The sequence below is a fragment of the Nilaparvata lugens genome, chromosome 8, assembly GCF_014356525.2.
Source record: "Nilaparvata lugens isolate BPH chromosome 8, ASM1435652v1, whole genome shotgun sequence".
Taxonomy (NCBI): Eukaryota; Metazoa; Arthropoda; class Insecta; order Hemiptera; family Delphacidae; genus Nilaparvata; species Nilaparvata lugens.
Window position 1 is genome coordinate 48,293,912 of NC_052511.1, and position 26,167 is coordinate 48,320,078.

Consider the following 26,167-nt stretch of genomic DNA (forward strand, 5'->3'; position numbering starts at 1 on the left):
AGAAGAAGAAGAAGAAGAAGAAGAAGAAGAAGAAGAAGAAGAAGAAGAAGAAGAAGAAGAAGAAGAAGAAGAAGTGGCTGGTAGTGTCAGAGAGTGGATGTCTTGATGAATTGTAGAGTGGTAGGGTGGCAGGCAGATTTGCCTGTTGCATTGTTAAATTATTATCTGAAAATTGGCGGCTTCCTTCCTTGATATTTTTTCAATCAGTTGTTGACTGCTCAGTACTGTGCTTCGACTGTCCTAGCTCACATCTAAAACATAGTTGAAGTCTCTTCTGGTGAGTAAATCTCATATATTGATTTATTTGAATCTTGAAAAGTAATTTTGATTGCGTATCTTATAATGATTTATTCGAAGTTGTTCAATAGCAATTTTTATTGATAATTTTATAAGATACCATCAACTACTTAACCTTGATTATAATAATTTGATAATTTCCATAAAAAAATGTTTTTATCATCTAAAAGGTAGTTGAATCCTCGTTTGGTGAGTAAAACTCAAATATCCTATTAATTATTTGAATTTTGAGTGTTAATTTTTACTTTCCTTGCCCTATTACCATAGGTAGGAAAGTATTGCTTTCCGAAAAAAATTAAGGTACCTCAATTTCTAAATTCTATACGTTTCACGGTCCCTGAGTCCAAAAAAACTGGTTTTTGGGTATTGGTCTGTATGGTGGTGGTGTGAGTGTGTTTGTGTGTGTGGTGTGTGTGTGTGTATGAGTGTATGTGCGTCTGTGTACACGATATCTCATCTCCCAATCACGGAATGACTTTAAATTTGGAACTTGAAATCCTTTCACTATAATGATCCGACACGAACAATTTCGATCAAATGCAATTCAGATGGCGGCTGAAATGGCGAAAATGTTGTCAAAAACAGGGTTTTTCGCGATTTTTCTCAAAAATGGCTGCACGATTTTGATCAAATTCATACCTAAAATAGTCATTTTTAAGCCTCTATCACTACCACAAGTCCCATATCTGTGAAAATTTCAGGAGCTCCGCCCCATCGATGCAGATAGATTCCCAATTATCAGGCTTCAGATACAATTGAACAAAAAAAAGCAAGTGGAGTAGATTGAGCAAGAAATCTCTACAATTAATGTTCAGTAGCATTTTCACCTAAAATTGAAAATAAGCTTGAAATTCGAGAAAATGTGATTATTCAACGGTTGGCAAACTGTTGGCAACTGGTTGATTCTATAAATCATTCACTATGAAAGATAGCAAGCTGTGTGTGGTCCAGCGTTATTGCCCTGTCACCAGCTGGCTCAAATCTTTGAATAGTGGACTTGAGATGCGCGGGACACTAGCGTCAGGTGATCAATTTTCATAACGGCAAGGAAAGTTGTGTGAGGCGCCACACCAGATTTTTTTGATTGCTAATCTGATCATTTTTAAATCCTCATCACAAAATTGTTTTTAATCAACTGAAAGGTAGTTGAAGCCTCTTTTGGTGAGTAAATCTAATATTTTATTAATTTTCTTGAATTTTGAGTGATAATTCTGATTTCTAATCTGTTAAGATACCATCAACTGCACCTTCAGAATTTAATTTATCATCTACGAGGTATAGTTGAATTCCAGGGTATTGGATCTGATGTGACATCTATTGGTCTCTACAAAGCGTACTACCATAGAGAAACGATAGCGTAAGTAGATATCCCATGGTATAGGGCGTTTATGTCGCAACTTTTACTGTTATCTCAAGCCGATAGTTCATGTAATTCTTTCCCGTGAAGCTGTGTGACACTGGTAGTCTCTCATATTGTGCCGTTCATACACTCCCACCCAACAAAACAGTAAAAATCGACAAATCAACAGTAATCGGCTTGAGAACAGTAAAAGTTGCGACATAAACGCCCCTTATACCTGGGATATCTCTACTTTAGGCAATTTTTTCTCTATGACGATATGTTGTGGAATATCCCGATATCAAGGAGAAAGTTGGCTAACAGTAAAAGTTGGGTATAAACGCCCTATGCCACGGGATATCTACTTATGCTATTGTTTATCTATGATACTATCAACTGCACATTCAGAATTCAATTTATCATCTACGAGGTGTAGTTGAATTCCAGGGTATCGGATCTGATGTGACATCTATTGGTCACTACAAAGCGTACTGCTTTCGGCTCAACGAAAAATGGAAAGTCTTTGATGATTTGAAAGAAATGTCTTGTGTTACATCAGGACTTGATTATAACCTTGATTATAATAATTTCCAAATGTTCATCACAAACTTGTTTTTAATCATCTGAAAGGTAGTTGAAGCCTCTGTGGTGATTTAAACTCAAATATTTTATTGATTTTTTAATTTCGAGAGGTGATTCTGATTGTTAATCTGATAAGATAGTATCAACCAATTAACCTTGATCTTAATCATTTCAATATCTTCATCACAAAATTGTTTTTAATCATCTGAAAGATAGTTGAAGCCTCTTTTGTTGATTTAAACTCAGATATTCTATTGATTTTTTGAATTTTGAGAGATAATTTCAATTGCTAATCTGATGAGATACTATCAGCCAATTACCATTGATTATAATATTTCCATTACAAACTTCTTCCAATCATCTTTATTCGTTATTTAAACAAAATATTTTATTGATTTTTTTTAATTTTGAGATGATTTTTATTGCTAATCTAATAAGATGCTTTCAATTACTTAACCTTGATCATAATAATTTCAAAATTTCCATCAAAAACTTTTCTTTATCACCTAAAAGGTAGTTCAAGCCTCTTTTGGTGAGTGAAACTTAAATATTCATTGTGAAATATTTCATTTATATTACATAATATTACATTTTTTTTCAAATTGTGAGAGGTTATACTGACTGCTAATCTGAAAAGATACTTTTAATTACTCAACCTTCATAATAATAATTCCAAAATCTTCATCACAAAATTGTTTTCAATCATTTGAAAGGTAGTTGAAGCCTCTTTTTTTATTTAAACTCAGATATTTTATTGAATGTTGAGAAATAATTTCAATTGCTAATCTGATAATATAATATCAACCAATTAACCTTGATTACAATTATTTTCAAATTTCCATCAAAACTTTTTTTATCATCTAAAAGGTAGTTCAAGCCTCTTTTGAGGAGTGAACTGAAATATCCTATGGATTTATTTGAATTTTGAGAGGTAATTTAATTTGTATTGCTAATCTAATAAGATACTTTCAACTACTTGACCTTGATCATAATCATTTCAAAATCTTCATCACAAACTTTTTTTAATAATCTTTATTCTTTCATTCGTTATTTATACAATAAGTGAATCATAGAAATATAGGAGAGGAGAAATAAGGTAACCTGTGTTATTTCTCTCCAAAATTTAGATAAGGTTATACATAGTCTGGTAAAGGTCAAAGTCTTGTAGTTTTTCACTTCACATAATATGCAATCCAATTATGCATTTTATATTTTACAAGTCAACGCTGTAATTCCTCCAATTACAAGAATTAACTATTTCTATATACATCATTCAGTAGGTTTCTATTCCCATCAAAACTTGTATTTTGTGAAATGCACATAAAACGCACCGTTGAATCCTCCTTTCAAAGTGCTATAACTCCTGAAACAATCATAATTTTCTACCTTTCAACAACATCATTATATAGGTAATTTTATTTAATTCAAAACTTATCTCTTGTAAAATTCACCGTTAAGGAGTTACAAGCTGAAAACCGCATGAACTACACAATTATATTCTCAAAGACTTCAGAATCTCAGTCAGCTCCCAAAGCTTTGATCAGCTCTGGAGCCTGATGGATGTGTGAAGGAACGTCAGCACATTCTGGCGGCAGAAATCCTAACTAAACGTCACCCACAAAACTGCAAACGGGAGCGCTCGCCCCATCTAGCGGTAACAATTGTAACTAATCTGTACATTGATCCAGTTTTTCGTGAATTCTGATGTTATTGTTGATTTTACGGTAATAATGTATAGAACAGAAGTTGTAGGGAATGAAATGTAGAACAGATTATGTTATATTACCTTTTCTCATATCTTCTTGTATGAGGCTGGAATTGATAAAAAAACTGGAAATAAGATGATGGTGGTTATTTATTAGAGACTGGAAATTATACCACATTGAAATTATTATGATTGTTTATTTCCTCTTTCCATCTGTTTTCTTCCTTCTCTTTTCTTTTTCTTGTTCTACTTTTCCTTCTTTCTTCTTCTCTTCTTCCTCGTCTTTGTCTTCTTCTTCATCTCTTCCTCCTCTTCTTCTTCTTTGTTTTCTCCCTCCCTCTCTCTCTCTCTCTTCTTCTTCTCCTCCTCCTCCTCCTTCTTCTCCTTCTTCTTCTTCTTCTTCCCTACTATCCTCTTCTTCTTCTACTGTCTTCAGTAATTTGCCTGACAGCAAAAAATCGATGGGTGTGTAAACTGGCTTGGAGTGGAACCAACCATTTTCTCCAAATTTTCAAAATATACCTAGAATCAAAATTTCACCAGTAAATATACTTCAGATGGAAATTAATGAGATGTTGCATTCATTCAAATGCTAATTCATGAATAGTAATTAACCAATTAACTAATTAATTAATTAAGTCATGAATAATTAATAAAATGAGCGCTGCCATCTAGGGATCGTCGGTTTGGTGTGCAGGTGAGCATACCTGACTAGCAATTGGGAGGTACCGGGTCCGATTCCCGGGCTGGCAAATCATTTCTTGATAGTAGCTCTCATAGAATTTCCATCCAGCTGTTTACCCATTTGTCAATATTTGCAGTAGCAGAAGTCTTCGGGGTGAATTACAGCATTTAATTTGGATTTTCGTTTAATTATAATAATTATAAATCAAACTTTTTCAGGCCATGAAGCGATTGGGTGCCAGCCTCCACCTACTGCCCCTTCTCTTACACCTGAGCACCTCCAGCCCTGCACCTGAAAAGCACCTGGAAGTGCGCCCAGGTGGCTACAGGTTGGACCTCAACCCCTACGCTGGCGAGGCCCTCTTCACAGGCCGCGTCAGGATAGACATCGTCCTGTCTGGCTTCTCCGAGGACCAGGGACCTTCTCAGATCAAGCTCAACGCCGATCCTGGGTTGAATGTGAAGGAGCAGGATGTGAAGATTACGAGACTTGCAGATTTGGATACGTCTAGTGAGGAGGACGATTCTTCGAAAGAGGAGGCGTGAGTAAAATTAATTTATTCACTCATATTTGTCATAGGATTTCTCAATTGGTGAACAGTTCACACACAGAATTTCTAAATTCTGTGAACAGTAGACTTCACGCAGTATTCTCATTCACAATTACCTGATTGAAACTATAGACCTTATGGAAATACAGCAATAGACTGGCTTCTCCACACATCTGTGTAATTACTTGTCAGCTGATGTATTAATGAATTCTTAGTCTGATTTTGACGTGACACGTCTTATAAATGGTTTGCCGGGTGACACTTCAAGAAACTGCGTTACGTTCCCCGTTATGCGCTCACAATGAGACGAGTGAGAGCGTTCGTTTCGGTTCACGGTCGTCTGGAAGAGCACGAATAGGAGCAGTGGCGAGCAACCAGCAGCGACCCGAAGCATTCACCTGGAGAGAGAGTGAAACGGAGCAATCTCCTGCGACTGCGCCACTACTTGGTGAATAGGTTTTGTGAATACTATATAATTGAATAGTATAGTGTAAGTATAATAGGTAAGTGAATAGGTTATGTTGTAATAATACCAATGTTGTGGTAGTTTTCAATCACGAAAGTAGTATAAATCGTTTCTCAGCCAATAATAATTTGTTTAACTTGAAAAAATGAGCGCGACTTGCTATGTAAAAAATTGAATCGAGCACAGTTAGCCCGCCTAAGAGCGAGAGAGACGAGTGATTTTGTTGAGGATGTGTGAAGGTAAAAATAAAATTTTGTTATATGAAATTCAGTGCGAGATTCTTGTATAAAATTAATGTTTTAAATATAATTCTTTGTATAAATAAATGTTCTAAATTGTTACTATTATTTCATCCTTCTTCCTACTATAGGAATGAATTTCACATTAAATTATTTTACCACTCAAAGTCGTTGTCACGTAAAACTTTCGCCCGTATACCAACTTTACAGGCAACCATGCAATTTTAGTGATTATCCGCCATTTTTTACTCTAATATTGGCGTATGAAGGAGGCTCCTTTTTCCTTTTATATTATCCTTGAAATGCAAATTTCCAAAAACCTTGTATATACGTCGACGCGCAATTAAAAAAGGAACATACCTGTCAAATTTCATAAGAATCTATTACCGCGTTTCGCCGTAAATGCCAACATATAAACATTAAAACATTCAAACATTTAAACATTAAGAGAAATGCCAAACCGTCTACTTGAATCTCAGACCTCACTTCGCTCGGTCAATCAATGTATATACAGAGTGTTTATGAGTTTCCTACCAAAACTCTAGGGCGTTGTTCCTGGGTAGGAAACATATTTAAATATCATATTAAAATTGTCCGGAAGTCTCCAGTTACTCCCACATCGGCAATTTTGCTTTTTTCACTTATTATTTTTTTTCTAAATAATGGTTTAACATACGAAACTGAAACTTTGCACGATCATTTATAACAACTACACAAAAAGTATGATAATTTTTAAATTCATAAAACAAAATGCCGGCCATTTGAAATTTTGTTCCTTAAATAACTCAGAAACCGTTGATTATCTGAAGCGTTTCTTAGGCGCTTCATAAGCGTTTATTCCGGTGGGAGGATGTATCCTCGAGAATTAATTCTAGTGAAACAAGAATCAATATTAATTCAATGATCTTGGTCCAATACCTTTGTTATTGGAGGAGAACAATATTATTGATTTTGGAAAAGTTGAAAATTGAAAATTCAATTATTGACTTTTTTAACTGAGGCCAGTTGGCATAGTGCCAGTTCAAACGAAATCTTGAGTAACTGAATTAAATCAACGTTATGTTTCGTTATAATGTGATCCAATTGAAGTTTGATCCACCAGTTTAATTCAATCCAGAACTCTGTACCTCAAAGCTAGAGGAGCGTGAATTCATTTTTGTCCGAAATGATGTTTTAGTGGGTCTCATTCAGTTTTCCGAACTCTATAGATTCATGATTTGAGTCTTTCAAGATTTGACGATTCAAGATTCATTTCATTAACCATCAGGCTACAATAAACATTAGGCAAGTCATAATATTTACATTTTAAAAGTACACACTCTTTAACTCAAACTTTTAAAAGTTCACTGATAGTTTTCAAGAAAGCCAGAGCTGGAAGTAAGGAGGTAGTAAGGATGTAAACATAATTATCAAAAGTCCCTACCACTACCCACTGTGCTGAGGGGGTGAGGGTGGTTTAAAGGTACCATTTCTTGGTTTCTCGCATAAAACTCAAAAACTATGTATCCTAAGGACTTTACTGTCATATACAAAAATAAAGCATACATAATTTCCTACAATATTATATCCTACAACTTTTTTCATATCTCCTCTAGTTTTCGAGATATCTGCTCTTGAAGGTGTGACATTTTTGAAAAAGAAAAACATTTTTGCCACCAATTTTTTTTAATTTTTGCTCTTATAACTTTTCAAAAATCGACGGAAAATCCATGCTGATCATGAACTTATAGAGCATCAAATTCTCTTGAATTTGATCTATAATTTCACACATTTACGAATTTCCCTACACCTTTTGCAGCATCTTTAGTGTTGAGTATGAAATCTCCATTTTTGCAACAATAGACCAATTGACAAAGGAATTTGGAGGGAGCGTTTTAAACAAAATTTTTGACTTTGCAGCTTTGTTGAGACTAGTTAGGAGAAGAACATATCAAAATCCCCCATTCCTAACTAATGTACTAAGGGGATGAGGATGGTTTAAAAGGTGCATTTTCCAGCGTTCTCCTTCGACGCTCATATCTTGAGAACAATGCGTTCATTCTACATAACTAACAATTCAAAAATAAAGCTTGATAAATTCTATACACTTTTTATACGTGGAATTTTGTGATATTCTCAACACTAAAGCTGCTGCAAAAGGTGTAGGTAAATTCGTAAATGTGTGAAATTGTACATCAAATTGAAGAGAATTTGATTCACTATAAGCTCGTGATCAGCATGGATTTTTTCCGTCGATTTTTGAAAAGTTATAAGAGCAAAAATAGAAAAAATTTAGTAGCAAAAGTGTTTTTTCAAAAATGTCACACCTTCAAGAGCGGATATCTCGAAACATAGAGAAGATATGAATAAAGTTGTACAATGAATATTGTAGGAAATTAAGTAGGCTTCATTTTGGTATATGATAGTGAAGTCCTTAGGATACATAGTTTTTGAGTTTTATGCGAGAAACCAAGAAATGGTACCTTTAAACCACACCCACTCCCTGGGTAGGGGTGGGGACTTTTGATAAGTTTACCTCCTTGAACAAAACTACCGTAAAATATGTTTACTACCCTAAACAAAACTGCGGGGTCAGAAAAAGTCTTCCCAACTTTTCCATCCATAACCTTTCCTTGACTGGACTATATGCTGATTGGACTTGAGCTCTTTTAGTCCTGGTTGTGACTGGGTTACTTTTTGGGCTATTCTGTAAATCAGCTGTTTGAAACTTACGCCCTTCTAGATCTGAGGCGCAGTACCTAGAAGAGATTGCTCAAATTATCAATTTAACTATTACAATATTTCAGTTACTTAATTGTTATTGGAGAAGAACAATAATTGGAAAAATTCCAACTTCGAAGATTCCACGATCTCAATTTGTAAGCTCTACAAATGTATTTTTCCAAGATCTGAAGTTGTGAGCTCTACAGAAATCTTCTTGCACGATCTATATTTTTGTGAGCTCTACGAAACGTATCCATGTTCACAGATCGTTGACAGTGACCGGAATCCTGAGAATGCGTTGCAGCACTCCTCTATTGTATAGGGACATGCCTCTACCAATGTCCTGGTTATCTTAGATAAAACACTTTATAACCACCACACAACCTAATATCCTCTGGAATACAATTATAAAACTTCAATCCTGAATGATACGGTCCTTTTTCAAGCAGAGAGAGTCTATAATTGAAAGCTGGAACAAACATGCATTTCTACCTCGAGTTCTGTATGCATGATTAATTCGGTCGACATTGAAAATTTCTGAATTTTTAAACACAAAAGAAACCACTCCCAAGAAATAGATAGCTGGAACAGAAAGAAGCTGGAGTCTCCTGAGTATAGGTTTACAGGAAGAAGAAGGACTCACTCCCTCAACAACCCGAAGTGCTTTTCTCTGCATTTTGAAGCACGTGTTCAAATAGTTCCTTCCTGACCCCCAAAATAGAATACTAAATCTAATCAATGATAGGAAATATCCATGATAGACACTTAGAGCTGTCGTAATATTTGAATTTGCCTTTACAGTTCTCAGAGCGAAGAGAGTATGATACAGTCTTTTTTGAGCTTTTCCACGTGGCTATCCCACTTCAAGTCAGATGTAAATGAGAAGACATCAATTGAAAATGAGAAAATTTTCCAAATGACATGTCGTGGCTCTTCTGTAGCCTACAGTACAGGTTTGATTTGAGCAGGAAAGAATTCTGTACTATGTATTCTATACCATTCCAATAATACCATAGGCTTTGCATGGGGGCAATTAATATTTTCAATAGTGAAATTATTTCCCTGTACTGTTTACGAATGATTAATGAGTATCATTTCTATGTATGTATTGCAACACGACTTTTGTCTCCAAACATTTTGTGAAATTCTGCACTTGATGAAGATAAAATTCTCTATGTTCAAGGTGCAATTGAACTTAATCATCAATCGATTGAATATCTTGATGAGGCAATTCGGCAATTCTTCAATGGATTTTGGGTCTTGAAAATAATTTTCTATTCAAAAACTAAACGTTTTATTGGAATATTAATATATTGTCATATTAACTTTTTATAAGTACAGTTTATAAAGCATATAGTACTGGAAGCACTGGTTTTTTAAAATCATTTCGCAATTACAACTGACAACTTCTCGATTTCAATTCGTATGTTCTCAAATTGAAATGATACTTTCTCAAATAAAATTCACTATTCTCAACTACAAGTGATGACTTCACAATATATAATCGACTATTCTCATTCACATCTGACGTTTTCTCAAATACAAATGACTATTCTCAATTACAATTGATATTTTCTCAAATACAGTTGGAAAAGGTGTAGTGTCTGTGAGCTCCACAAACTAAACATGTGAGAGCTACAAAAAATTGTTTATATTCACAGATCGTTGACAGTGACCGGAATCAAACGGGATAAGGATGAACTGACTGTTCTTCTCTCTCAGAACCTGCATCGTCATCACATGTATCAGCTGGACTTGTCTTTCGACGGAGAGCTTTCAAACGATCCTTCAAAAACCTTCTACGAGAACTACTATCTGGATGCTACAACCAACGAGAAAAGGTGGAATATTTTTTGCAAATTATAAGCTATATTATATCTTTGCTGTCTTGACTCTATATTTTTAGAAAGGAATGGAAATTTATTAATATTGAAAACGTTCTACGAAAATTACTATTTGGATGCTTCAACCAACGAGAAAAGGTAGCCTTATATCTTGCAAATAATATGCTATCATAATACTATATCTATTGTATAATATTTGTTGTCTTGACTCTATTTCCTTAGAATCGAATAGAAATTTATCAATTGAAAACGTTCAACAAAAACATTAATATTTCTACAAAGATTACTATTTGTATCCATATCTTCTTAAAATGTATGAATTATTCAGGGCTACTAATTTTTATTTATAAAATAGAACTATAGGACCCTATTTGAAATTAATAAAATTATAGATTAAAAATATAAATTATAACAACTAGATTCAGTGATCCATACCATCTTCAGGTTTTAAAAAATCGACTGATTGGATATTTCAACGAAATGGAAATGGAAAACAGGCTTATAGCCATTATACTATTCCACGCCATATTTATATAATTATTTCTTCAAGTATAAAATGTGTGTATCATATTGTGTGGATTCTGTATCATGTGTAACATGATACAGTATCATTCTGTTGTGATATTGTATCATTCATAGTGGTACTATAGAGAAAATATATCATAAGGAGATAACCCATGGTATATAGGTCGTTTATGTTACAAATTGCAACCGTTTATTTCACCATCTTAAATTGGAATCAAACTTTATCTCAGTTTTTATAGTAAAATCAAACTTCATTTCAGTTTTTTATAGTGAAATCAAACGTTATCTCAGTTTTTTATATTGGAATCAAACTTTATCTCAGTTTTTTATAATGGAATCAAACTTTATCACAGTTTTTTATAGAGGAATCAATCTTTATATCGGTTTTTTATAGTGAAATGAAACTTTATCTCAGTTTTTTATAGTGAAATTAAACTTTTTTTTCAATTTTCTATAGTGAGATCAAACTTCATCACAGTTTTTTATAGTGAAATCGAACTTTATCTCTGTTTTTATAGTGAAATAATTTCACTATACTACGTTTTTATTAACGTAGTATAGTTTTTATCACTATTTTACGTTTAATTATTATTAAACGTAATCTCAGTTTTTTATAGTGGAATCAAACTTTTATCTCATTTTTGTTTAGTGAAATAAAACTTCATCTCAGTTTTTTATAGTGGAACTAAACGTTATCTCAGTTTTTTATAGTGGAATCAAATTTTTTCTCATTTTTGTTTAGTGGAATAAAACTTTATCCCAGTTTTGTGTAGTGAAATCGAACTGTATCTCAGTTTTTTATAGTAAAATCAAACTTTATCTTAGTTTTTGATTGATAATTTTACGGTTTTCTGTTTTTTTTCAGCTGGTTTGTGGTACTGAACCTGAAACCGGGAAAAGCCAGAACTGTGTTCCCTTGTTTCGATGACCCAAAATACAAGACGTGGGTGGAGCTGTCTGTTTCTCACAAGAGGGAACATCACATTCTAACATGTATGGTCAAAACTGACACATCCAACGTGTAAGTAGTCAACTAAGTCATTATTTCTATTCATTATTCAATATATACACATCCTATGGTACAGCTGTTCGCCTTTACTAGATAACCGTACAAAAAACTAATTGTTGTGATGTATATCTTTGTAACTCACTTGATTTCGTTCAAATAAATCAATATACATAAATAAAACTGACACATCCAACGTGTAATTCAACGAAGTAATTCTTTTTCTTCATTATTTAATCTATCTACTCACATCCTTCGATTGAAACTAATTGGGAATTTACAAATAACGATCTTAGAATACAATAAAAAGACTGGATATAGACTAGACATTGACTAGATATAGTCTAGATATAGACCAGATATAGACTAGATATAGACTAAAGTGCGAGATAAATTACTTTTAACACGGCTCTTTCTCGAAGACGGAGAGGTCCGATGCTCTATCCTCCACTAATCACTCCCACTACCTAGCAGCATTCTCCTTCTTTTGTGTCTGAGTGAGAGAGCTTTGTAACGCGACGCGGCAACACTCCCCTCCATCTATTGCTGGCAGTGTTCCAAGTAGTGTACTGATCAGCAGGTATATTGGTTTGTGCATGTTACAGAGATGTTTCCATCACAAGAACATGAAGCAAAATGACACGGCGCATCCAATTGTGCGCAGGATGTCCGTCTGTGTCAAAGCTACAAACTGTGGAGGGAGAAATGGGTTTCTCCTCTTCATGTTAAAAGTAATTTATCTCGGACTTTAGATACAGACTAGAGTATATAGAGGAGATAATGACTAGATATAGACTAGAACATATAGTCGATAAAAAGACTAGAGATAGGATATATATATATATATATATATATATATATATTATATATATATATATATATATATATATATATAATATATATATATATACTTAGACTACAGTCACATTCAGCATGGATAACAACCACAATAAATATAGCCAATACATAATGTATCCTAGTTACATTGATATCACCTCAAAACTACTCAGAAAGGTAGTAGATTTGAGGCCATATACACACACAATCATGATCAAACGAAGATAACACAGCCGTTGGTTTGAGCCCGGAATGAGAACTACAGTATAATAGATTCGCGTATGGAGCGTATAAACCTATGTTACATCATAGAGAAACAAAACTACTACTAATAAGTAAGAGCTACACAAAACCAGAGATCTTCCCTTATCTCTGGTTACATGTTTTGAAAATCAATACATACCGATTTGTTCCATTGATTAATATAATGTGTATTCATTCATAAACCAAGATTAGCTTTGAACTTAGATGATACATATGGGCTCTAGACTCGCACCAAGCCTTAAGGGACGTTTACTATTTATTCATTCATAATCATCTCATGAGTGATATGGAATAATTTTATCGGAAAAATGACTTGAAAGAAGGAAAATCAATAAGCAAATAAAAAGGTATTATAAATTTGTTGCTTCAAGCTGCTTAGCTTATGAGTAGCCCCGATTTCAGAAAAGCCTGTTAAATTTTAGTCACGATTAAATGTCACGAGAACCAATCGGAGAAGCCTTCTTTTCTAAAACAAGTTCTCTGATTGTTTCTAGTAACATTTAATCATTATTAATATTCAACATCAAAGCCTGTTCAATTTTAATTATGATTAAATGTCAGGAGAACCAATCAGAGAAGCCTTCTGACCTCAAACGACTTCTCTGATTGGTCTCGTGGATTAAATATCATGATTAAAATTCAACAAGCTTTTGTGCAACCGAGACTCTAAGTAGTTATGTGTTTCCAGCTTGCAGCTTCTAGATAAAGGTTGAATAAAGATAAAATTCGTTGGAAAAATAATCTCAAATGTAATCAAGTCTACAGAATCTAGTCAACCAAGTTTAGCCAATGAAAATGAAAAACTATTGACACAATAACATGTGCCCAATGCAATTTCATATGCCCATTTTCAGTTCCTTCATTATAATTTATGAATGAATTATTTCATCTTATCTAATTTTAGGACCAGTGACGGCTCAGTAGTCAGGGATCAGTTTAACAGAACTCCCCTGATGTCTGTCAACTCATTGGGTCTCCTTGTCTCAGACTTTGTAGCAGTCCGTTCCAGCTACATGGAGTCTGGTACGTTTGCTAATTCAATTTGTTCAAATTTTATTAAAACTTACTGAAATTACTAATTTTAGTTGAAATTAAAAATTTTTATTCGCTTGCAGTATTGATAAAATACTATCAAAGTTAATCTCACTATAGTAGGATCCATAATTATCATAATGGCAGAATTTGATTAAAACCTTCTAGTTGTGACCCTATTTTTTCTAACGTTAGTCGTGTCCCTCGGTCTCAGGGACCCGCTTCTTTCATATTGAATATTTATATATATTCTAAGATATAATGTTATTCTATGATTCTAATATGTTCAAGGGTTATTGATGAACGCATTGAGAACTTATGTAAAGCAGAAATCGATCTTTATTATAATTATAAAAATAAATTTGTGAAACCTTGCATTTTTAGGGTAGTGAAAAGTAACGTTTGGTTATTATTTTATATAAAGTGAACAAAAAATTATAGTAATGAATACTATGATGGATCTCACATGCAACACTACCAGAAAGATAGGAAAAAAAATTGAAGGTCATAGTTCACTCTTAGGGTAGTTTTACCCTACCCTCAATTTCATGTTGCAAAATCTCTGCAAGACTTATGAAATTATAGTGATGAATACTATTATAAATCCTAAAACCTACATGAAACACTACTAGAAACATTGAAAATATGTAAGGTCTCCTAAAGTTCACTTTTAGGGGAGGTTTAGAATTCCTGGGATCACCCGAAGTTCATTGGTTTCACTATCATCCCACTCAGGGTCAGTATTCTTATCTTGAACTATGAATTTATTTTTAGGATCACTGATGTCATTAAAATAGAGATCTAGAAGTCAATTTGTACATTCTTCGAAGTCTTTGCTCGAAATAAACATATTGACTGCTTGAATCCAATCACTCTTGCATAAAAATGTGCATTTGAAAAAAAACGAAAAAAGTTTCGTTAGTCGTGACCCTTGGGTCCCTGGGACCCAGAAACGTCATTTCACGAAAACAACAAGTCACAGAGTACTACATCAAGTTTAAGGGCCGGTTTCCGAGCTAGGAATTCAGCTAAGCCCTAGACTTTAAACAGCTGGAGTCAGAAAATTGGCTTTCCAAAACGGGGTGTAGTCGCAGCTTTTATAACAGTACCTAGTCGTAGTTTTTATTTTCTCATTTCTATGATTCGAAACGTTTTTCCTAGCAAAATTAGACATTCCTAAATAGTTCAAAACAGCTGAAACTTTACACAATTTCTCTTCATTTTATTTTGTGTTCAATTTTCTAGTTTTTTGAAATTTAAATCAAACGTGACTATGACAATGACTGCGACTCCGCCCCGTTTTGGAAAACCAATTTTCTGACTCCAGCTGTTTAAAGTCTAGGACTTAGCCAAATCCCGAGCTCGGAAAACGGCCCTAAGTGTCTACTGATATGAATTTACATGGGTCACAATAGACAGTAAAGCAATCGGAAGCAAAATTATAACTAAAATAAAAATTGCCCGGGTCCCTGGGACTCGGGGTCATGACTAGAAGGTTAACATAACTACAGCTCCATTTCAATAGCTAACAATTGATATTTTCTCAATCTTTAGGATTATCATCTCAAGGTATTTTTAACCCCATAGATGGAGTCTTTGTTGGAATTTGGGGGTAGGCAAGACTTCATGAGAGCGCTGACAAAGGCTAAGCAGTTTCTGCCGTCTGTGATCGTCTCTCTGGAGATCTTCCTGTCGAGACCCTATCCTCTGCCAATACTCAACATGGTGGCGCTCCCTAACTACACCTCTGACAACTATATCAATGCTTGGGGACTGCAGATGTTCAAGTAAGAAAACCGTAAACATTGTGTCATAGAATAAATCAATCTTCTAAAGCTTTGTCCACACTGAACAGATGTTTGACATACATGTTCGGCAAACATGTCTTTGCCACACTGCACAGAGAGCAGCTGTTTCCCAGTCCCTACTTAGATCTGGAAGACATTGTTTGCAGACGACTCTCGTCTGATGTCAGAACAGATTTCTTTCCGGCCTAGGCCGGAGAGAGTACCCTTTCCAGCCGCTTACATGGAACTAAGAAAGGTGATTAAAAAACAGCTGATCAAAAAACTTTTCATTATTTGTGTTCATTATTCAATAATAAATCATCAATAATATCTTAAAACATCAATAATATCATCTTATTGTCATTTGAAAGAATAAAAAAGTATAAACTCAACCTCCCACATAATTGAACATCATCTTTTAGGTTATTTAGACAAATCAGAATAAAAAATAAAAATACTTGGACAATTTCCTGATATCCAGATTACCTCAGATTTGCTAGAGCTATCACCTTACACTTCTGCTTTCGGAAGTGCTTAGTAAACAACTATTATCATATTGTTTATTTTTGTATGTGGCAAAAAATAGCGTTCGCTGCAGGGGCAAAAATGTTTTTCCGGCTCTCAATCTTTTCTAGTCCTCGGCCAATGCCTCGGACTTGAAAACCGATTTCGAGCCACTGGCTCCACTAAGATTTTAGTTGAGAATTTCCACTAAGAAATTCTCAACTAAACAAAAAGTTATCTCATTGTTTCTATTATTTTCATTCATGAATTTCGATGATTTCTTTGCAAACTATTAATGTTTTTCGAGGCTTGACAAATGTTTTGAAACAAAGGAAGTGACCTTATGAACGGGAACAGCTATTTATTTATTTATTTATTGGAGATACATATGAGAGCACAAGGATAATAACCCATAATTGCTTTCTTAACACATAATACAAGTAAAACAATTAAAAATGCAATATTTAATACAAATATTGAAAGAAATTAAAAGTTTTTACGAAAAGTCTCTCTGAAAAATATACACTACAGAAAATTTAAACACGATTTTAGATAGCAGGAAAAATAAACACAGCAAATAATAAAATGAAAATATGAAAGTGAAATGAAACAAGAAAAAAACGAAGTATTCTCAATACCCCACTGTTTTTATCAATAATTTCTGTTATCTGTTATCTCATCGTCTCTACTACAATTTTCATTGATTTCGATTGACTATGAATTTCGATGATTTCTTTGAAAAATATTGATATTTTCGGGTTTTGACTGATGTTTTGTTGTGAATTTGAACAAAGAAAATGATCTGATGAACGGGATATGCTACTTACTATATCCCATGGTTTTTATCAATAATTTATGTCATCTGTTATCACATTGTTTCTATTCTCTCCATTCATAAATTTTGGTGATTTTTTTGCAAACTATTGATGTTTTTCGGGTTTTAACAGTTGTTTTGTTGTGATTTTGAACAAAGAAAGTGACCTGATGATCGGAAACAGCTACTTACTATCCCATTGTTTTTATCAATAATTTCTGTTTTCTGATATCTCATTGTTCCTATTATTTTCATTCAAGAATTTCGATGATTTCTTTGCAATATGTTGATATTTTCGGGTTTTAACAGTTGTTTTGTTGCGATTTTGAACAGGGAAAGTGACCTGATGAACGGAAACAGCAACTTACTATCCCATATTTTTATCAATAATTTCTGTTATGTGTTATCTCATTGTTTCTATCCTTTCCATTCAAGAGATTCGATGATTTCTTTGAAAAATGTTGATATTTTCGGGTTTTGACAGTTTTTTGTTGTGATTTTGAACAGGGAAAGTGATCTGATGAACGGAAACAGCTACTGGCTGTCTCATAGGCTGGCCAAGGCAGCCGCCACCCAGTGGCTGTTACACTTGGCTACTCCACAGAACTCCACAGCCGTGCCCATGTCTGTGGCAAGCTTTCTGGCTTCCATTGTCGCTAAACAGGTATTTTCTATTTATTTATAGTTACATCTCACCAATCTAATACCGTAGATGATAAACTAATATTTTATTCTTTGAAAAATTAACATGTGAAGTTAATGAATTTAACCTCCACCATGAAAAACAAAGAAATTTCACAAATACTTTTGGAAAAGTGACTTTTAGTTGAGTTATTTCTCGTAATTTTTAGTAAATTGATGAACATTCTCAAAAATTGATATTTCCAGAAACTTTTTGTTTTATTCAATCAACAATACCATGAAGAATTATTTATCCCCTGAATCTCTTACCGAATTTGAAATGTTCTGTCCCAAAAATTTCAACTTTAGGCGCACATATCTCAGAAAGCAATGATCGGGAAAAAATGTTTTTCCTAAGAAAACTTTCTCATTTTGATGGCTTGATGATATACAAATCGAAAAACTCTGAAAAATATCACCAGTAGAAAGTTTATTTCTAGCCTTTGCACAGTCTTGAGTATATATCAAGCGATAATCGTTATTCAGACTAATCAGTTAGACTGAACTTGGTTGGATGACCCAAGATAGATTAATGGATGGTTGGGTAATAATTGTTTATATGCTCTCTTGTAGAACGGCGTACCCCTTGGACTAGACCAGGTGGACCCCGAGGGAGTATCGGTCTACGACTGGCATGTCACCAAATACCACAGTCTCTTCCTTGAGTTATCCAAGCCTCATTCCTACACCAAGGAGCTCATCAAGAGCCAGATGGCCGTTCTCAAAGGTATGCATAGAATTCTTCTAGTTCCATCTTTCAGTTTATATAATGATGATTTGTTATTATATAGTGCTTATTTCTTCTTCTTCTTCTTCTTCTTTGGCTGTGCCTTATCCCATTCAAATGGGGTCGGCATTCCTTTCTCTCAGTCTGCCTCTCCACAAAGCCCTATCCAATGCTTCCTCTCTCCTCCAACCACTCTCCCACAAGTCAGCCGCTTTTCTATCACCCCACCTCATCCTAGGTCTACCTCGTCCTCTCGCACCATCCAAAACCAAATCCTGCACTCTTCGTTCAACATAATCCTCCTCCCGTCGCTGCACATGCCCAAACAACTCCTGCATTTTCTTTCCCAGTGGTCCAACTTTTACAGTGCCTCTGATCAATTCGTTTCTTATTTTATCTCTTCTTGTAACCGCACACATTCATCTTAACATTCTCATCTCAGTCACTTCCATCTTTCGTTCCTGTTTCTTTGAAATGGGCCATGTTTCTGTTCCATACAGCATAGCTGGCCTCACAACTGATCTATACACTTTCCCTTCATTTGACAATTCACTCTCTTATCACAAAGAACACCACTCATTTTTCTCCATTTCATCCATCCACAATTTATTCTATATTGTATTTCTACATCATTTATTTATTTATTTATTTATTTATTTATTTATTTATTGAAAACAAGAATATGTGGAAGCAACAGATCAATGATCCATTTTGCTTCCATTACATTAATCGTTTGAAAAACAAAGAAAATTTGAAGTACAACTAAACAAATTAATATTGGAAATAAGAAATTAAATGTAGAAACATTTATGATGATGATCACAAATACATTAATTGTATCATGCCCTCCATCTCTCTGTACACTTGAACCCAGGTACTCAAAACTTGCAACTGGTTGGAGTTGGTTTCCTTCAAGCTGTAAGGGTAGCCCATCATTGTTTCCCAATACCACGTACTCTGTTTTTGATCGGCTAATTTTCAGTCCCCTTTCCTCCAAAGTCTTGCTCCAGATTTCCAGCCTTTCTTCCAACTGATCTTTGGTAGGTTCACAGAGCACGATGTCATCTGCAAATAGCATGCACCATGGTGCTGGCCTCTTGACTGCAGCACCCACGACATCCATGAGCAGATCAAACAGATATGAGCCAAGTGCTGAACCCTGGTGAAGGCCAACTTGCACAGGAAACTCTTGGGTCCTTCCCACACTGGTTCTCACTGGAGTGATGGCTCCCTTGTATATATCTCCTGCACCAATCGAGCATTCTTCTCTGGCACACCTTTTCCTCTCATACTATATATAGTGCTTATTTAAGTGACAAAATTCACTCGAAAGTGTAATGAATACAGTCCATTAAATGATCATATCTCCAGAAGCAGACAAGTGATAATAACTTTTTGTGTAGTTGAGAAGTTGATATTGTGGTAATTATTCATATAATGCAAATTTCTTATTCTTTTTCATTCAAAGTGATAATAAATTTTGTTGAGATAGATCTCCACAATCATGAGACTATAATAATCGAATAAATTGATGGATTTATTGCTTCAATCAAATTTTAAAAATGGTCATAAACTCTGGATCAGCTGATTGATATTAATTTATCCTTGTTGTAGGTCAACTATTCCTGCATATGCTTGAGTACACACTTACAATGCCAACTCTGAAGCTTGGAATTCAGAACTTCTTGGCGAATAGGTAAGAAACAACATGAATAAACATGGCATGATTGTCTTCTGATACAGTATTTGGTGGAATTTAGTGATAATATGCTTTCCTACGGATGAATTCGTGATATTTGACTACATTTCGGTATTTCAATTCCAGTTCTCGTTTGCTCCTTTAGGCTAGGCACACACCAGTTAGTCAAGTCAAGACAAGACATGATCAGACACGTTCAGTCACAATACCTCACATAGTTGCTTATGGAGACACGTCTAATTTCAATGACTAATCGGTGTGTGTTGCGTCATAAGCAACTATGTGAAGTATTGTGACTGAACGTGTCTGATCATTGTTGTCTTGTCTTGACTAACTGGTGTGTGCCTAGCCTTAGTGTTCATGTGCTTCAAGTAACTTCGCAGATGTTTTAAGTGTTCCTTATTCAGTGTTTTGAATGCTAGGCTAATCAGATATTATCTTGAATAATATAATGGAACATAATCATCATGAAACTGTTCAATTTTGGGCCGGTTTCCGACCTCAGGATTGAGCTTTTCTAGATTTTAAATAGCTGGAGTCAGAAAATTGGCTTTCCAAAACGGGGCGTAATCGCAGTTTTTATGAAAATCTTTATTTTCTCATCTCTATAATTGGAAACGTTTTTCCTTGACGAAATGAAACATTCCTAAACAATTCAAAATAACTCAAAATTTACACTTTTTTCTCTTTATTTTATTTTGTGTTCAATTTTCTAGTTTTTCGAAATTTAATTTAAACGTGGACTGCGACTACGCCCCGTTTTGGAAAGCCAATTTTCTGACTCCAGCTGTTTAAAGTCTAGAACTTAGCTAAATCCCGAGCTCGGAAACCGGCCCTATATGTTTTTCACTCCCTACTTATTTTATTCGACAGTTGAGAAGGGCATACGGAGCATTATGTGTTCTTGTGTTCCAAGAAAATTAGATTCTTAGACCCGCTTGCACAGAAGCCGGTTGAATTTTAACCATGATTAACTTCACGAGAACCAATCAGAGAAGGCGTTGTTGAAAAGACGGGGCTTCTCTGATTAGTTCTCGTGGAATTAATCACGGTTAAATTTTAACCGGCTTTTGTGCAAACGGCACCTGATGTTCCAAGTGTTCCTTTTTCAGTGTTTTAAATACAAGGCTACTTACATATATCATAAAGCATATGATGAAACATATCATGAAAACGTCTAATTCAATCGAAATTCTCAATTTGTACAATATTTTTTGTGATCCAAGTAACATCTTAAATTAATGTTTCAAGTGTACCTCATTCCCTTATCCAGTGTTTCAAATACTATAGTGAGGTCCACGTTATAATGGCAGTGAAGGAAGATAGGATAAAAACGTTGCCGATCTTCTGTCTTGTCATTGCCTTCTATAGACGGTAGCTGATACAGGTTTATTGATGTAATATTAACTGTTCTTTCTAGTTTTAAATAATTAATTACATTTTGTGTTCCAAGTAACATCTTAAATTGATGTTTTAAGTGTACCTTACTCCCTTATAAAGTCTTTCAAATACTATAGTGAGGTCCACGTTATAATGGCAGTGAAGGAAGATAGCAGATCAACGTTGCCGTTCCTCTGTCTTGTCAATGCCTTCTATAGACGGTAGATGATACAGGTTTATTGATGTGATATTAACTGTTCATTCTAGTTTAAAATAATTAATTACATTTTATTAATCTAGAAATTATATTTTTCAATAATTCCATAATGAATAATTTTCATAATTGAGATGAAATATTTTGTTAATTAAAAATTAATTCTACATTGTTAAAAGACGGTCTGTTAACCGAACAAAGCGATATAGCACTATCAGCTTTGTTGAATGATAGACAGGGATAGCAATACTATTGCTAAAGAAACACTGCCATTGTAACATGGACGTCACTATATTACTGAACACTCTCTATCTCTCGGCTACTCTCTTCTTTTTTTAGACGAACATTTGACGCCTTTTTGCAGGTCTGTTCCTAGAATACTACCCAATTCACCAGTTTCTAATGCTGTGAAGAATTAATTTCCGTTAAGAATAATTAACTAAATAGTTTATTTCGCACCTAGAGCAGAAAATGAGATTTTTCCAGCTCGAAATCGGTTTTCAATTAGGCTTTCCGAGGTCGTAGGCTGAGGACTAGAAAAGATTGAGAGCTGGAAAAACATTTTTGCCCGTGGTGCGAACGATATTTTTCGCCACACTACAGGTATTGCTGACAAAATAAATAAAGAATACAAAATAAAGAATACTCGTTAAGCTATCGTACCTATCTCTTGATTTTAGTGGTAGAAGATTTGCAGTCAGGATTTCAGATTCTTTTAAAATTTTACTTGGAATACCACAGTCATCTTCAAGCATTTTTGAAAATTCGGAATGCACTGATCAACAATGAATAGTTGAATAAACTGGTTGCGAAGCGAATTAGTTTGATTCGAAACTGGAACTGAAATCATGGTGACTTCAGCTGATGATGAAAGTGGACACTCGCCCGATCTAGCGAATGACTTATTAACTACTTCCATGAGCGGCTGGAAAGAGACAACTTTCTGGCCTAGACCGGAAAAGAAACCCTTTTCTGACGTCGTCTGCAAACAAAGTCTTTCAGATCTACGTAGGGACTGGAAAACAGCTGCTTTCTGTGCAGTGTGGCGAAAAATAATTTTCAGTCATCTAGGATAGCAATACCATTGCTAAACAAACACTGTTATAATGTAGTGGACTTCACTATAGGCTACTCACATATCATGAAGCATGACTGACCACTTAAATCTCAATTATTCTGAATTTGTACAATATTTTTGTGGATTTTCTTGATTCCAGAGAGTTCAAAACCTACACAGACGACGATTTCTGGTCAGCCATTACTGAACAGGCTCACATTGACAACACCCTGCCCAAGGAGTATGCAATCAGCAGCATTGCCGAGTCGTGGCTCAAGCAAGAGAGAATCCCATTGGTCACCGTGACCCGCAATTACAAGGATGATACTATCTCTTTCACTCAGGTCAACTATGATTTTGAATTCACATGTTGAAGAAGATTTAAAAAACTTGCATGATATACACATCATAACCTTTTGGACTTCATTACCATTGAAATTCGAAAGAGGAATAGTTCAAGCTAAGCTTAAATCTCCCCATTCATATTAAATGTTATATATTCAAATTATAATAATATTACATAAATAAACCATTGTGAATCACGTGTGTATTACACAGATCATTGTAATACTATTGTATTTATAAATGAGAGAGAATTAACATTCCATTGATAAATAAATACAATTTTATTGTCAGCCAGTCAAAAAAGCACAAGACAAAGTCGCACAAATAGAACATGAAATAGACAGTCACACATTAAGAGACACATTGTTACTATTACATTGCTATTTAGATTACATTTCCAAATATTACAAATAACAAAGACAATATCACAAAATTAAGCAGCTAGTTCATACGTGCTAACAATAAGAATTAAGGTATGCTGATTCTGCTCTCGTAAAATTCACTTTATGTATAAAAAGGATTTTTTGCCAGCCAATCGTGCATTTTCAATTTGAACAGTTTTAGGGGTGTTTGTTGGAGGTGTAGCGGTAACTTATTATATACCTTTTGCCCAACTGCTACAAAACTGTTTAAAGATTTAGACAATCTTTGGTATTGAATATAGATCTGTCTATTGTTTCTGGTATTGACAGAGTGAACAGTATTTCTTAATTGATAACGATGCAGATTCTCCTTAGTGTATAACAAAATAGAATACAGAAAACAGGTATATATACTGATTTATTACTGTGAGAGTTTTATTATTCATGAATAAAGGCCTACAGTGTTCTAAATAAGGTGATTCCGTGATTATTCGCACGGCTTTTTTTTGTAGCAGGAGAATATCGTTAATGTGCGCTAAATTTAATTTCCCCATAGAAGAATACCATAAGACATGAGACTGTGAAAGAGAGAAAAGTATGCTGTTCTTAAATATATTTTTGGTACCGTATTAGCAAGGCTTCTCAGCAGATAGATCACTCCCTAATAAATTTCCCCATAGAAGAATACCATATAAGACATGAGACTGTGAAAGAGAGAAAAGTATGCTGTCCTTAAATATATTTTTGGTACCGTATTAACAAGGCTTCTCAGCAGATAGATCACTCTCTACACAGTTTAGTGCTTACATATTTGACATGAGGCTCCCAAGTGAGTTTTGGATCTAAATGTACACCAAGAAATTTTATACTGGATGCGTTGAGAGTAGCTCCGTATTTCAAATTGAAATTAATTCTTTCTGTCTTATCTGAATTCAATACAAAGCCATTCGCCCTGAACCAGAGAGATGCTCGTTCCATCGTACTCTCCGTCTCTTAGATAAGGCCTCTCAGATCATTATTGGTGTGCAAGAATGTAGTGTCATCTGCGTAGAGCAGCGTATCAGACCCTATGTAGGCAGGCAGATCATTTATCAAGACAAGATACAGAGTAGAGTCGTGTCTCTTCTCGACCTGAGTCGCGTGAGTGTGAGTTGAGCCTAAAGGTGCGTACAGACTTTTCCTCTGCTCCGCAACCGAACGTCACTCCAGCAGAGCGATTGATGATCGACCGGGGAGCAACAGTTGTTCGACCGGGGAACGCGTGAAGATTTAACATCTTCCGTAACGTTCATGATGGGTACGTGGGCGGAGCGACTGTAGTTCGATGGAGGAACGAAGGCGGTACGAGGACGGTACGAGGGCGGAGCGTGTTCGGTGCTGGTTGGATGCGCGTATATGTGTACGCAGCTTAAGACTACAGTCACGATCTCACGAGTCTCTGGACGAATTTGCCCTTATCACGATGCTACTCTCATAGCAATAACACATGATGAAAACTCTGAAATAATTTGAAAAATAATATGATTTTATCAATAATTTAATTTTTATAACCTGAAAATCTGGTGTGATCACCGAAACTAGTACAGTAGTGTTACGTTACAATTTGTATTCTTGTTTTTCAATATTTCATCAATTTTAAAGGGTACTATAATTCTATTTCATGATTCTATCAATTTTCCATCCAGGAACCCTTCGTAAACAGCCTGGAAACCCGTCTAGGCATGTCAAAGGTGGTCAAAAAGCAGTCAGCTCCTGATGAGTTCTGGTGGATCCCGATTGTGATGGTCATCCAGCCGAATGATTTCTATTTCAATTGGACGACTGTGATGCCATCTCTGTGGCTGAAACCGAACCACAATTCCACCTCACATCAACTCGACAAGAAGCAGGACGTCAAGGAGAAGTACATTGTTGTCAACCCGGCAAATGTTGGTGAGTGATTTGTCAAATTAAGCCCCGCACACACACACATATCGATTTTTGTTCGTACGATATTATGCCGTCCTTATGAATTCTATTAGATAACACGGTACTTGAAAAACATCATCTATATTCAATATATCTATATATATATAAAAGCGGAATGGCACTCACTCACTGACTGACTCACTCACTCGCAGAACTAAAAATCTACCAGACCAAAAACGTTCAAATTTGGTAGGTATGTTCAGTTGACTCTTTAGAGGCGCACTAAGCAGTAAAATCATTAATATAATTCCCAAACAGTATACAACGTGTGAAAATAATTAAAAATAAAAAACAGGATATTAACACCTGGATCAAATGCAATTATTTCTTCTCTCCATGAGATGTTTCTCTTCAAAGTTTACTCTTCTGACTTGTGTGCTAGCTTATTCTGCAATCCTTTGTAAATCATCTAGTCCTTCAAATATTTTTTTCACCACCTTGTCCTATTGTTTTTTCCATTCTTTCCCTTATTTATCTCCCCTCATCCAATCCTCTCATATTTACCGTTCATTCACTTTTCCTGATTCCTTTTTCATCTTCTCAAGGATTGAAGGT

The 26,167-nt window shown here is 34.8% G+C and overlaps 1 protein-coding gene across 2 annotated transcripts in view; it reads left to right on the forward strand.

The window, feature by feature from the left end:
- Positions 1-201: 201 nt before the first annotated feature.
- Positions 202-26,167, forward strand: part of LOC111045987 (aminopeptidase N-like) — a 41,111-nt gene continuing 15,145 nt past the window's right edge. The window contains exons 1-11 of one of the 2 annotated variants that reach the window (XM_039434981.1): positions 202-277; positions 4,827-5,149; positions 10,228-10,407; positions 11,801-11,956; positions 13,947-14,065; positions 15,629-15,861; positions 17,687-17,843; positions 18,434-18,587; positions 20,202-20,283; positions 23,098-23,281; positions 25,330-25,576. In XM_039434981.1, coding sequence (XP_039290915.1) covers positions 15,662-15,861; positions 17,687-17,843; positions 18,434-18,587; positions 20,202-20,283; positions 23,098-23,281; positions 25,330-25,576 — 1,024 coding nt within the window. In that variant the 5' untranslated portion in view covers positions 202-277; positions 4,827-5,149; positions 10,228-10,407; ... (1 more) ...; positions 13,947-14,065; positions 15,629-15,661. The remainder of the gene's footprint in view (positions 278-4,826; positions 5,150-10,227; positions 10,408-11,800; positions 11,957-13,946; positions 14,066-15,628; positions 15,862-17,686; positions 17,844-18,433; positions 18,588-20,201; positions 20,284-23,097; positions 23,282-25,329; positions 25,577-26,167) is intronic. The other variant, XM_039434980.1, reaches the window with a different exon arrangement.